General features: G+C 42.5%; 1 protein-coding gene across 3 annotated transcripts in view; it reads left to right on the plus strand.

Annotated features, from left to right (window-relative positions):
- Nucleotides 1-15,732, plus strand: part of ccdc88c (coiled-coil domain containing 88C) — a 107,053-nt gene that overhangs the window by 4,399 nt on the left and 86,922 nt on the right. For all 3 annotated transcript variants that reach the window (XM_061986844.2, XM_061986846.2, XM_061986847.2), the window contains exon 3: nucleotides 9,522-9,630. In XM_061986844.2, coding sequence (XP_061842828.1) covers nucleotides 9,522-9,630 — 109 coding nt within the window. The remainder of the gene's footprint in view (nucleotides 1-9,521; nucleotides 9,631-15,732) is intronic.

The following is a 15,732-nucleotide window of genomic DNA, read 5'->3' on the forward strand; positions in this document are numbered from 1 at the left end:
TAACAACAACTACTAATCAGTTGCTTCTGAGGTTCAATCAAAGTAACTAGCTAACAACAACTACTAATCAGTTGCTTCTGAGGTTCAATCAAAGTAACTAACAACAACTACTAATCAGTTGCTTCTAAGGTTCAATCAAACTAGCTAACAACAACTATTAATCAGTTGCTTCTGAGGTTCAATCAAAGTAACTAACTAACAACAACTACTAATCAGTTGCTTCTGAGGTTCAATCAAACTAACTAGCTAACAACTACTAATCAGTTGCTTCTGAGGTTCAATCAAAGTAACTAACTAACAACAACTACTAATCAGTTGCTTCTGATGTACCACCATGCAACTGAAGAGTAGGTGCCTAACAAGTCAGTGATGTACCACCATGCAAGGCACGAAAATTCAGGACTAAAATCTTCCACTGAATGTGACTGGAAGCCAATGAAGACTGGATCAAACGGGGGTGATATGGACTGTTCTGGTCTAAAGTCTGGCAGCTGAAGTCAACTTGTCAAAGGTTTTCAGATGTAATTTCACCTGATTGACACAAACAAGCTGATTGTAACATCCAATAATCCCAATACAAGCATATCCTGCACAGCTATTTTGTCAGTTAGCAGCTGATGGAGGGGAATGGTTTAAGACTTTAGACTTTGTGTTGGATACAAATGTGTCTGTGTGCAATTAAACCATGCTGGCCTTGAATAAGTAATGACAACTGCAAAATGTCAATCTGACTGAGCAGTGACAACATCTCTGCCCTCAATCCCACCACATGTTCTGTCTTGACAAAGGTTGTAATAACAATAATGCTATTGTTCCCACATGAAGTGAATAGGAAGGAGTGGGTGTGGTAGTGGTAGGGGGGTGTCAAAGAAAGTGGGTTAAACAGGAGGAGGCCAGTATAGAGGGGCTGCATGGGAGCATTACTAAAGGAAGGTCATTCCCCAAGTCCATTCAATCTATTATTTGAGTCTACATGAAGCAAGTTCCCCGCACACATCAAGGTTACGTGTCTGGCTTTTAGAAGAGGCTCTTTTCAATTTGCTTTCTAACTCATCCTTCATTTTTACTGATACATTTTCTCTTTGACAACAAGTGTTGATTGTTGTAGAAATTGCGCGTGAACGCCAAAGAGCTGAAGTTGAACTGAAAGGCTGCGTGGAAAAAGTGGACCTATGGATTTTGGGGATGTGGAAAAATGTTTGCTTGAAGGTTTTGATGCTGAAATTGGTTTAAAAAAAACTGATATTTATTACAATGGGCCGGACAATTGGAAAATCCAGGAAAGCCGAGAATTTTTGCAATGTCGAAAATCCATCCATCCATCCATCTTCTTCCGCTTATCCAAGGTCGGGTCGCGGGGGCAGCAGCTTAAGCAGAGAAGCCCAGACTTCCCTCTCCCCAGCCACTTGGTCCAGCTCTTCCTGTGGGACCCCGAGGCGTTCCCAGGCCAGCCGGGAGACATAGTTTCCCCAACGTGTCCTGGGTCTTCCCCGCGGCCTCCTACCGGTCGGACGTGCCCTAAACACCTCCCTAGGGAGGCGTTCGGGTGGCATCCTGACCAGATGCCCGAACCACCTCATCTGGCTCCTCTCCATGTGGAGGAGCAGCGGCTTTACTTTGAGTTCCTCCCGGATGGCAGAGCTTCTCACCCTATCTCTAAGGGAGAGCCCCGCCAGGAAACTCATTTGGGCCGCTTGTACCCGTGATCTTGTCCTTTCGGTCATGACCCAAAGCTCATGACCATAGGTGAGGATGGGAACGTAGATCGACTGGTAAATTGAGAGCTTTGCCTTCCGGCTCAGCTCCTTCTTCACCACAACGGAACGATACAGCGTCCGCATTACTGAAGACGCCGCACCGATCCGCCTGTCGATCTCACGATTCACTGTTCCCCCACTCGTGAACAAGACTCCGAGGTACTTGAACTCCTCCACTTGGGGCAAGGTCTCCTCCCCAACCCGGAGATGGCACTCTACCCTTTTCCGGGCGAGAACCATGGACTCGGACTTGGAGGTGCTGATTAAAAAATATGCATATATATATAAATATGTCGAAAATAGACAACCTAAATGTTTTAGGCCAGGGTCAATCCCACCTAACCTTATCCGTCTCCACACAAAACAATGCCACCCTTTAAGCCCCCTCCCCCCTCCATCCGCCGGCGCAACGCGACCTAGTCACCTCTGACCTGGAAGTGTATCCTTACTGTGTTTCTATGTCGACTATTGCCACCTTTCTTTGAACAGTAAACCTTGCTGGCCTCACCATCAGCAGCTGGTAGTCAATCCCACCTGAGCCACCATACGTCAGTCATATCTTTAATGGACGTGGGAAAGTAAACAATGTGATAAAGAACATTTGACAACAACAGGACACTGTGCTTGTAGGCTGAAATTGGCGGTCGTACTTGACGGCCGCAACCACTTCATGGCTTGACAATATTTACGGAGCACAAAACTAGACGTGGACAAACATTGCGGACAATAACTGACAGTCTGCTTTGCCAGTCCAAATGTATTCGCTATTTTTCCTAGTCTTCCCTTGTCTACGGGAGCCCGCATTCTTGTTGTCTCCCCTTCGACAGATGGAATAAGTTTTTCACTAAGTAGAATCACAGCTGACCTGGACATTGGAAAGTTCTCTTGCCGTGCCTCTGACACAACACACTCGGTGACAAACATATCCCACCTGGCTGCCGTTCTTCCAGGCTTTATCCAAAACCTCCACTCAACATTGCTATGTGTTGTATCCCAAATAGCTGCAATTGCCCATATCCTTCTCCTAAGCCTTAAGAGACTTTAAGACCTAAGACCTAAGGTATTCATGTGTGATTTCCACAAGTGTCTGTACATGTACAAGAAGGAGAAACACGGGCATGTCTGGAAGACTCGCCTTCATCTTTCTAGTGGTTGCCGCCGAGTTACCAAACGGGTTGTTATGAAGCTGGCTGTGGCGCGTTCTTTCTGACATCACTTCCTGTGTGGGCTGCAGTCTTTCTGGCGTCACTTCCTCTCCAAACTCAGTTTGTAAAGGATCAAGTCCATACAAAGATAAGAGCCGGAGATTTAAGAAATACACAGCGCACTTACCCGTGTAAAAAAATGTTCGAGAAGGGGAACCTTAAACGCTGGTTTAGTGTGGCTGACACGTGGCTTAGGCTAAACAATTATTCCTTTAAGGCAGTGGTTCTCAAACTTTTTTTGTCATCCCCCACTTTGGACAAGGGGGAGTTTTCAAGCCCCACCTGCCCCCATCGCCCCAACAGAGCGCTAATGCCAAGCTTTAACATTTTAAAATGTATTGAACATCAAGTTGTATACATTCGAACTCAATAACATAAAATAACATTAAGTTCAATAATAAATAAAATAACTGTGCAGCTGTGGTATAACTTGCATCAAGTTCAATAATAAATAAAATAACTTCCATCAAGATCAATAATAAATAAAACAAAAGTATTATAACTTGCATCAAGTTCAATAATAAATCAAAAAAAGTGTTATAACTTGCATCACGTTCAATAATAAATAAAAAAAACTGTTATAACTTGCATCAAGTTCAATAATAAATCAAAAAAAGTGTTATAACTTGCATCACGTTCAATAATAAATCAAAAAAAGTGTTATAACTTGCATCACGTTCAATAATAAATCAAAAAAACTGTTATAACTTGCATCAAGTTCAATAATAAATCAAAAAAAGTGTTATAACTTGCATCACGTTCAATAATAAATCAAAAAAAGTGTTATAACTTGCATCACGTTCAATAATAAATCAAATAAAAGTGTTATAACTTGCATCAAGTTCAATAATAAATCAAAAAAAGTGTTATAACTTGCATCAAGTTCAATAATAAATCAAAAAGTGTTATAACTTGCATCAAGTTCAATAATAAATCAAAAAGTGTTATAACTTGCATCAAGTTCAATAATAAATCAAATAACTTGCATCAAGTTCAATAATAAATCAAAAAAAATGTTATAACTTGCATCAAGTTCAATAATAAATAAAACAAAAGTGTTATAACTTGCATCAAGTTCAATAATAAGTCAAAAAAAAGTGTTATAACTTGCATCAAGTTCAATAATAAATAAAACAAATGTGTTATAACTTGCATCAAGTTCAATAATAAATCAAAAAAGTGTTATAACTTGCATCAAGTTCAATAATAAATCAAAAAAAGTGTTATAACTTGCATCAAGTTCAATAATAAATGAAACAAAAGTGTTATAACTTGCATCAAGTTCAATAATAAATCAAAAAAAGTGTTATAACTTGCATCAAGTTCAATAATAAATCAAATAACTTGCATCAAGTTCAATAATAAATACAATAAAAGTGCCACTTTGCAATCTTTGCACAAAAAAAAGGAGGAGCTGTGCATTTGGCAAGACAGGGCAAGTGACAGCACTTTTCCCCGGGAGAGCCACCTTGCTTCACTGTGAAACAGCACGGCTGTATGATCAGCTCCCATTTCCTCACACAGTGCAGAGAACAGTCGCACTTTCAGTGGTCGTGTTTTGATCAAATTTACCGCGCTCACAACATCTGTTAAAACCTCATTGAGTTCGGGGCTGAGCTGCCTTGACGCGAGTGCTTCCCGGTGAATGATACAGTCTGTGCCCGTCACATTTTTGTTTCTCTGCAGGCGCTGGCTCTGGTTCGACGACATTTGAGGTGCGAGTCACAAATGTATATATTTGTGTAATTGTGATCCACACATTAGCCTGCTACCCATCCGCGCGAAAGTTTGTTCCGCTTAGCCCCGCCCCCATTAGTTACTGTTGCTATGTCTGTCAAACTTTCGCTCGTACCGAGAAATATAAAGCCTACAGTAAAAATAAGTACCGGTAATTTCCATTTATTTATATAGCGGATTTCACAGACAGAATCACAAAGTGATTTACAGTGTGTATAGAAAATGAAAGCATAGTAAAAAAATAATCTAAGAATATAATCATTTAAAAAAAAAAATTTAAAGTGAAATTTCCTCCCGTTCCTCGCGCCCCACCTGTCATGTCTCTATTCCCCACCAGTGGGGCGCGCCCCACACTTTGAGAAACGCTGCTTTAAGGGGTTATCCGGCTTAGTATAGACCAGGGGTCGGCAACCCGCGGCTCTTTGATCACTCTGATGCGGCTCAGCTGCATAATTGCCGACCCCCCCGATTTTCCCGGGAGACTTCAGGACTTCAGTGCCTCTCGCAGATAACTCCCGGCGGGATTAATATTCTCTGATTTTCACCCTTACGATAATAATATGGGCGTGCCATGATGGTACAGCATTTAACGCCCTCTACGATCTGTATAAACAGCGTGCCAGCTCAGTTTCTTGTTGTATGCATCTTCTGCTTGCACACGTAAGTGACAGTAAGGCATACTTGGTCAACAGCCACACAGGTCACACTGACGGTGGCCATATAAAACAACTTTAACACTCTTACTAATAATGCGCCACACTTTGAACCAAAACCAAACAAGAATGACAAACACATTTCGGGAGAACATCTGCACCTTAACACAACATAAACACAACAGAACAAATACCAAGAATCCCATGCAGCCCTGACTCTTCCGGGCTACATTATACACCCCTGCTAACCCTAACCCTGCTAAGATTTTTGTGGCGCCCATTGTTTTCATTAATTTGTGAAACTGGTCAAAATGGCTCTTTGACTGGTAAAGGTTGCCGACATACCCTTAGATGAGGTTAGCATTTTGATGGTTTGAATTGTTTGAGAACTGTGGAAGTTTTAAGAACTCTCAAAGTCACAAGGAATTTGTGTTTGGGAATGTGGAAAATGAGGAAAAGTGGGAACTTTGGGCACGTGAAAGATTGTTAGTCCGGATGTCCTGTTTGATGGTGGTGGGAATAGTTTGCGAAATCTGGAAGAAGACCGAATTCTCAAGCCGGATGACTACCGTGGTGGTATTGGTCTGACCTTTAGTGACAGCAGAGATGTACAACTGCATGATACTGAAATGTACTGAAACCATAACTACTGGGACTTATTGTCTTGTAATTAATGTACATCAGAGCTATTAAAATTGTTGTATTTTTTGTATTTAGTGTATTAGATTCAGCAACTAGTGTTTGGATCCCACTGTACGCAATATCTGATAAAGCATTTCACTGTGGTGTACTCTGCATGTGACCAATAAAACCTTGAACCTTGAACCTTGAAATGGATTCAGGGTGCCATTGACCCTCACTGTATCCCAGATCATGGCCTTAGCTAGGATCATGGAGGAGGTACGGAAGGAGACGCTCACAGCAGTCCTGTGTTTGACTGACTTCAAAAAAGCTTTTCATTCAATAAACCGAGGCACGACGGTCAGAATTCTCAAGGTTTTCAGGGTCCATATTAACCTGTACCGGTCCGCAGAGGGACAGGAGAACCAAGGTGAAGACACCCAGACAGACAAAGAGGATTGTATTCCATATGGAACAACATCACTGCCTTACAAAGTACACTTGCAATTTCTTTCTTATTTCTTATTTCAACATGATACATTTGTTTTACAGTTAAAGTTGAAACTGTTGTGTAGAGAAAACATACGTTTATATTTGGAGACTTTGAACGATTGTAGCTGAGATAGGCTCCAGCGCCCCCAAAGGGAATAAGCGGTAGAAAATGGATGGATGGATGAATGGAATGATGGTCAATGGATTCAGATGAAATTCACCTCAACAATAACCAGGACTGGACTCTAACTCCCTGTACAAGAAGGGCCAAAGTGGCCAAGACCTCTTAAGGAGACTAAGGCCCCTGGTGGTGTGTGGGTCACTACTGTTCCCCTTTTCACCCTGTGGTGTTCTATGCCATTGTTTGTTGGGGTGCAGGCAGGAACAGATTTAATAAACTGATTCAGTGCATGTCTATTGCACTAAATTACCCTATTTTCTGGACTATAAGGCGCACTTAAAATATTTTTTTGCCCTCAAAACTCGACAGTGCGCCTTATAACCCGCTGCACCTAATGTACAGAATAATTCTGGTTTTGCTTACCGACCTCGAAGCTATTTTATTTGGTACATGGTGTAATGATAAGTGTGACCAGTAGATGGCAGCCAAACATAATATATACGTGTAGACTGCAATATGACGGCAATATGACTCAAGTAAACAACACCAACATTTTATATGTTCCATTGAAAATATAGAACATTACACACGGCACTCAAAAATCTAATAAAATGTTTTAGTAGGACTTTGGTAAGCTATGAAGCCACACCACTTGATGGATTGTACTGTGCTTCAACATAGGAGTATTATTATGCTGTGTGTATAAGGTAAGACATTATCTGGCGTCTTGTTTCACAATATTATGCAAAAGCAACTTTTCTTACCTTCTGGTACCTGCTGATCTGTATGTGGGATCTGCACAAATCCTGAAATTGTGTGCGCAATTGTAGTCCGTGGCGACACCGTAGTCGATAATCTTCTTTTTCTCTATCTTCTTGTTATGTGACATTCATCCTCCACTGTTGCCATTTCTAATATAAAGTAGTGCCAAGTTCTTACTTATATCTGTCAGTAGACTCACCATGAAAGCACTAAAACATACCGGTGTAGTGACTTTACATTACTCACCCAAGGAACTTTACTTATTAGAGAGTTCCGGTCGGACGGTTTTTCACAGGACACATTTCGGGTGTTGTTGTTGTAGTTTCTGAATGAGGAGATGCTGCTCCGTTATTGATTGAAGTAAAGTGTGAATGTCATTAAAACAGTTAGCGCCTTCTTTTGACACTTCTTCCACTCCCGTCCTTGCACGCTACACCGCTACAACAAAGATGACGCTGTCCAAGTGGAGGCACGTAAATAAGATCGCCCACAAGGAAGTATTTAAAAATGTTTTATAATAATACGGTAATAATAATATGACTCCTTTAATGCGCCTTATAATCCGGTGCACCTTATGTATGAAAAAAGCTCGTAAATAGACCGTTCATCGGCAGTGTGCCTTATAATCCGGTGCGCCCTGTCAGGACTTGATCTTGGGTGTTTGCTTTTCCGGGATGCAGCGGAAAGTTGGCACGGGCGAGACGGGAATGAATGTACATGATTTATTTAAACTATCAAAAAAAAAAGGAATAAACGAAAAGCGCGCACAAGGGCGGAAGTACAAAACTTGACTATAAACACAAAACTTGCACAATGGCAGAAACTATGAACAATTAAACAAAACTTGCAAACTATGGCTTGAATAAAGAAAACTTACTTGGCATGGACAAAAAAGGAGCAGCGTGAACGATGGACATGAAAAGGAGTTAGAAATGTGTCGAACATAAATGTGGTGAGGTCGTCAGAAAGACAAACTGAAAAACACTGAACTTAAATACTACAGACATGATTAACGAAAACAGGTGCGTGACTCAAGACGTGAAACGGGTGCGTGACGTGACAGGTGAAAACTATTGGGTTGCTATGGTGACAATCAAGAGTGCACAATGAGTCCAAACGTGGAACAGGTGGAACTAATGGGTAATCATGCAAACAAGACAAGGGAGTGAAAAGCCAGAAACTAAACAAAACATGACTTAAAACAAAACATGATTACACAGACATGACAGCGCCCTATGGTCCGGAAAATACGGTAGTCTGATTTCTCAAATAGTTGAGCTCTAAATAAGCATCCTACAACCCATGGAAACACCTAACATCCGATCCTGTTTGGATTTTGAAAAGTGGGACTAACACACCTGAGTTATGTGATTAGAAGCAGATCTCTGGAGGGTGGGTGTGTGTGTGTGTGTGTGTGTGTGTGTGTGTGTGTGTGTGTGTGTGTGTGTGTGTGTGTAGCCGGAGGGCACCCTTCGTGTCGGGCATGCGCCAGTTTCAACACGCCGGATACAACCCGGGAGCATATACCATTCAATGAAATCATAGCAACAATTGTAATGAAGAGGAAAATGTTTATTTGCTTCACAAATGAAAATAACATGATAAAGTGTGTCGATGGTAGAGATTTATTGAAGAAGGTAACTAAGGAAATGTAAAATGCTTCATTCAGACTCCCCAACAAGATGAAAGGAGTACATTAAAGGTGAATAATAACATCTCTTCACGCTGCATGTGTGTAATCCAAACTGATGAACCAAACATCTGTGTATTCCACACATGGAAGAGTATCAGTTGGGGCACAAACCGTCTTTTCCTTCGGATTTAAAACTCCTTCCAGCAATCTGGAGCCTTTTCAATGAACGCCCACACATTCAAAAGTTTTGATTCCATGATCTCCGTCTGAAAATTCCTTGAGAAATGAACTCTTCCATCGGTCTTTCATTGCAGTAGCAGAGTCATCCAAGATCATGTATTGATGCTGTCTGTCTGCTACGTAGCATCCAGCGCACATCACGTGGAACAAGTTGCAGGGATCCACAGATCCTTGTGTGAGGTCATAGGTCAACTGGAAAAGCAATCACTAATATGCGCTAAGAAGAAATAAGAACTATTGCTGTTGATGTTAAATATGTGTTAAGCCTAACTGTCTGGGTTTGTGTTCTTGTCGCCATAGTGACCCCAGCCCCAATAACCAGAGGCTGAACAAGAATGTGGGAAATGATGTGTCACTTCGCCTTCACAACTTGACTCTTCTCACCAGACACATCAGGACGTACTACCAGGTATGGACCCCCCACCAGTTAGTAGCCACACCAGCTACTTGTGTCTTCTAGTCACTCTCCTCACTTTGGACGGGACACATGTGGCCAACACCCACAATAACAATCACGTGCATGACTAAGTCAGAGCGCTGTGCAGTGTTTTAGCTACTTCTAAATCACTAATCCTGGCCTCCATGGTGACAAATTAAGTAATAAAGTATCATTATCACTGCAGGGTTAGGAATATCTAAACATGCTTCACTACACAGCGTAGGAGGATACAATAGCTCACCACCGTCACAATGTAAACAAATGCCATGGGTGGATCTACACCTGACATCCACTGTAATGATACCAAGTACAGGAGCGTATCTAGTCGATACTACTATGATTACATCCATATTTTTTATTATCCCAAAATCTTTTGTCATTTTTTTTAATTGTTTATGAAGTCAGTAAATATGTCCCTGGACACATGAGGACTTTGAATATGACCAATGTATGATCCTGTAACTACTTGGTATCACATCCATACCTAAATGTGTGGTATCATCCAAAACTAATGTCAAGTATCAAAGAAGAGAAGAATAAGTGATTATTACATTTGAACAGAAGTGTAGATAGAACATGTTAAAAGAGAAAAGAAGCAGATATTAACAGTAAATGAACAAGTAATAATAATAATAATACCTGGGATTTATATAGCGCTTTTCTAAATACCCAAAGTCGCTTTACATGTGTGTGTGGGGGGGGGGACGATAAAAACAACTTTATTAGAAAAAATAAATAAATAAAAATAAAAATAAATATGTGTTTGTGATGTGTGTCTAATAACTAGCAGGTATGCTTCACTTCTGACCTTCTATACACAAATAGGTGGGGAACATGTAGACAATGTACAGTATATGCACCGCTAAAGTGGGTCATTCTGGGTTAATCTGATGGTTAATCTGTAACCACAGACAAACACACCAAGGAATAAACACACAGCCTTACACTGTGTAATATATCACTTTTGTAAAACATGCTTCTTTTAGGATCAACCCATTTGTTTGTGACATGTCAGAAAGTAACCCATAGGTGGGGCCATGTCAGGAGGGGGCCATGTCAGGAAGTAATCCATAGGTGGGGCCATGTCAGGAAGTAACCCATAGGTGGGGCCATGTCAGGAAGTAACCCATAGGTGGGGCCATGTCAGGTGGGGGCCATGTCAGCAAGTAACCCATAGGTGGGGCCATATCAGGAAGTAACCCATAGGTGGGGCCATATCAGGAGGGGGCCATGTCAGGAAGTAATCCATAGGTGGGGCCATGTCAGGAAGTAACCCATAGGTGGGGCCATATCAGGAAGTAACCCATAGGTGGGGCCATATCAGGAAGTAACTCATAGGTGGGGCCATGTCAGGAAGTAACCCATAGGTGGGGCCATGTCAGGAGGGGACCATAGCAGGAAGTAACCCATAGGTGGGGCCATATCAGGAAGTAACCCATAGGTGGGGCGATGTCAGGAAGTAACCCATAGGTGGGGCCATGTCAGGTGGGGGCCATGTCAGGAAGTAACCCATAGGTGGGGCCATATCAGGAAGTAACCCATAGGTGGGGCCATATCAGGAAGTAACTCATAGGTGAGGCCATGTCAGGAAGTAACCCATAGGTGGGGCCATGTCAGGAGGGGGCCATAGCAGGAAGTAACCCATAGGTGGGGCCATATCAGGAAGTAACCCATAGGTGGGGGCCATGTCAGGAAGTAACCCATAGGTGGGGCCATATCAGGAAGTAACCCATAGGTGGGGCGATGTCAGGAAGTAACCCATAGGTGGGGCCATGTCAGGTGGGGGCCATGTCAGGAAGTAACCCATAGGTGGGGCCATATCAGGAAGTAACCCATAGGTGGGGCCATATCAGGAAGTAACTCATAGGTGGGGCCATGTCAGGAAGTAACCCATAGGTGGGGCCATATCAGGAAGTAACTCATAGGTGGGGCCATGTCAGGAAGTAACCCATAGGTGGGGCCATGTCAGGAGGGGGCCATAGCAGGAAGTAACCCATAGGTGGGGCCATATCAGGAAGTAACCCATAGGTGGGGCGATGTCAGGAAGTAACCCATAGGTGGGGGTCATGTCAGGAAGTAACCCATAGGTGGGGCCATGTCAGGAAGTAACCCATAGGTGGGGCCATATCAGGAAGTAACTCATAGGTGGGGCCATGTCAGGAAGTAACCCATAGGTGGGGCCATATCAGGAAGTAACTCATAGGTGGGGCCATGTCAGGAAGTAACCCATAGGTGGGGCCATGTCAGGAGGGGGCCATAGCAGGAAGTAACCCATAGGTGGGGCCATATCAGGAAGTAACCCATAGGTGGGGCGATGTCAGGAAGTAACCCATAGGTGGGGGTCATGTCAGGAAGTAACCCATAGGTGGGGCCATGTCAGGAAGTAACCCATAGGTGGGGCCATATCAGGAAGTAACCCATAGGTGGGGCCATGTCAGGAGGGGGCCATAGCAGGAAGTAACCCATAGGTGGGGCCATATCAGAAAGTAACCCATAGGTGGGGCCATGTCAGGAAGTAACCCATAGGTGGGGGCCATTTCAGGAAGTAAGTCATAGGTGGGGCCATGTCAGGAAGTAACCCATAGGTGGGGCCATGTCAGGAGGGGGCCATATCAGGAAGTAACCCATAGGTGGGGGCCAAATCAGGAAGTACCCCATAGGTGGGGCCATGTCAGGAAGTAACCCATAGGTGGGGGCCATTTCAGGAAGTAAGCCATAGGTGGGGCCATGTCAGGAAGTAACCCATAGGTGGGGTATGAGTGGGGCCATGTCAGGAAGTAAGCCATAGGTGGGGCCATGTCAGGAGGGGGCCATGTCAGGAAGTAACCCATAGGTGGGGGCGATGTCCGGAAGTAAGCCATAGGTGGGGGCCATGTCAGGAAGTAACCCATAGGTGGGGGCCATTTCAGGAAGTAAGCCATAGGTGGGGCCATGTCAGGAGGGGGCCATGTCAGGAAGTAATCCATAGGTGGGGGCCATTTCAGGAAGTAACCCATAGGTGGGGCCATGTCAGGAAGTAACCCATAGGTGGGGGAAATGTCAGGAAGTAAGCCATAGGTGGGTCCATGTCAGGAAGTAAGCCATAGGTGGGTCCATGTCAGGAAGTAAGCCATAGGTGGGGGCCATGTCAGGAAGTAAGCCATAGGTGGGTCCATATCAGGAAGTAACCCATAGGTGGGGCCATATCAGGAAGTAACCCATAGGTGGGGCCATGTCAGGAAGTAACCCATAGGTGGGGGTCATGTCAGGAAGTAACCCATAGGTGGGGCCATGTCAGGAAGTAACCCATAGGTGGGGCCATATCAGGAAGTAACCCATAGGTGGGGCCATGTCAGGAGGGGGCCATAGCAGGAAGTAACCCATAGGTGGGGCCATATCAGAAAGTAACCCATAGGTGGGGCCATGTCAGGAAGTAACCCATAGGTGGGGGCCATTTCAGGAAGTAAGTCATAGGTGGGGCCATGTCAGGAAGTAACCCATAGGTGGGGCCATGTCAGGAGGGGGCCATATCAGGAAGTAACCCATAGGTGGGGGCCAAATCAGGAAGTACCCCATAGGTGGGGCCATGTCAGGAAGTAACCCATAGGTGGGGGCCATTTCAGGAAGTAAGCCATAGGTGGGGCCATGTCAGGAAGTAACCCATAGGTGGGGTATGAGTGGGGCCATGTCAGGAAGTAAGCCATAGGTGGGGCCATGTCAGGAGGGGGCCATGTCAGGAAGTAAGCCATAGGTAGGTCCATGTTAGGAAGTAACCCATAGATGGGGGAATGTCAGGAAGTAACCCATAGGTGGGGGAATGTCAGGAAGTAACCCATAGGTGGGGCCAAACTATTTTTATTTTGGCCGTCAGCGAAGAAAAATACATAAATAAGCCACACCATTTTATTAGCTGCAGGACTCAAAGTGTAGAGAAAAAGTAGCGGCTTGCTTGTACTACTTTGTCAATGTCTCTTTGAAGATGAAAATAAACTGTACACACCTTTTTAATTTTTTTATTCTTCATGTGCTTTGAAATGGACCGCATTGGTACGTTGTAGCATAAATGCTACAATGTTTAGCCTGGCTAAGCAGGTGGGGGTGTGGTCAATTGGTACGTTGTAGTGTAAATGCTACAATGTTTAGCCTGGCTAAGCAGGTGGGGGTGTGGCCAATGTGTATTATTACACTAGGTGATGATCTAAAATGGGCTGTATCTTCTTATTGCTACAACATTATATTGTTTTACTTATCTGTGATGAGGTGGTGACTTGTCCGGGATGTACACTGCCTTCCACCCCAATGCAGCTGAGATAGGCTCCAGCGACCCCGACAGGGACAAGCGGTATGAAATGGATAGATAGAAGGATGTTGTACTTATTCTTATGTAATTATTTAATATTTTATTGTATTTATTTTTGAATTGTTGCTGAGGCTGCACTTTAAGAATTATTCAAGCTTCTAGAAACATTTTCCATCCTTTTTTAAACGACGAGCAACACATCTGACATGTTTGTCCATGACATTCTAAGAATGAAATAGCATTTTGGGCAAAATGTTTATTCTTTTAGTTGAATTTGAATCAAGTAAGCAATTAATTTACTCTTTACAATCACTATCTGATTGAAATAAATATATCATTTAGTTGTCAAGTAGTTTAGTTTTTGTTTTGTTGTGGGGTTAAATCATTTAACAGATGCTTTATTGTCATACATAAATCATTGATGAATTATATTTCTTAACAGAAGTATCTCCTGACAGATTATATTGATCTGCGATTAGATGTGAGCCCACACTGTTAGTGGGGCATGGATTTGAAGTGTGTGTGTGTGTGTGTGTGTGTGTGTGTGTGTGTGTGTGTGTGTGTGTGTGTGTGTGTGTGTGTGTGTGTGTGTGTGTGTGTGTGTGTGTGTGTGTGTAAGTGGGTCATTGTGGAGTCATGTAATGTTTGATGCTGGCAGTGTTAGTGTCCAGGCATCATGGATGTATCATAGTGTTTCAGCCTTGTATTAATAAGCACATAATCATTTATACAGCAAGACAATTCAATGTGCTTTACAGAAAAGTAAAAGAAGGCAAAAATAAACCTAATCCTAATTCAAATCAGAAAATACAATCATAACTTAGTGTTGTCCCGATACCAATATATTGGTACCGGTACCAACAAGTATTTCCATACTTTTCTGAATAAAGGGGACCACAAAAAAATGACATTATTGTCTTTATTGTAACAAAACATTTTAGTGTACATGAAACATATGTTTATTATTGTCATTTAGTCCTTCAATAAAATAGACAACTTGTCTTTTAGTAGTAAGTAAACAAACAAAGCCTCCTAATTAGTCTATGCAGTAACATATTGTGTCATTTATACACCTATTATTTTCTACACATTATGAGGGACAAACTGTAAAAATTGATTATTAATCTACTTGTTCATTTACTGTTAATATCTGCTTATTTTCTCTTTTAACATGTTCTATCTACACTTCTGTTAAAATGTAATAATCACTTATTCTTCTCTTCTTTGATACTTGACATTAGTTTTGGATGATACCACACATTTAGGTATGGATGTGATACCAAGTAGTTACAGGATCATACATTGGTCATATTCAAAGTCCTCATGTGTCCAGGGACATATTTACTGACTTTATAAACATAATATACTTTTTAAAAAAAGGGAAAAAGATTTTGTGATGATAAAAAAATATGGATGTAATCATAGTAGTATTGACTAGATACGCTCCTGTACTTGGTATCATTACAGTGGATGTCAGGTGTAGATCCACCCATGGCATTTGTTTACATTGTGACGGTGGTGAGCTATTGTATCCTCCTACACTGTGTAGTAAAGCATGTTTAGCTTTTCCTCGTCCTCCAGTGATAAGAAACGTACTTTATTTATTGCCATGGAGACCAGGATTAGTGATTTAGAAGTAATCAGCAAACCACGACGTGACGACGACGCACCATCATGCCCGTTTAAAAAAAAAAAATAATAATAATAATTGTGAATCAGTAGTTTTCAAACAGAGTCTAGTACTGTTTTTGATTCAATAGTACCATGATACTATACTAGTACCGGTATACCGT

Source organism: Nerophis lumbriciformis, linkage group LG26 (assembly GCF_033978685.3).
Source record: "Nerophis lumbriciformis linkage group LG26, RoL_Nlum_v2.1, whole genome shotgun sequence".
NCBI lineage: Eukaryota > Metazoa > Chordata > Actinopteri > Syngnathiformes > Syngnathidae > Nerophis > Nerophis lumbriciformis.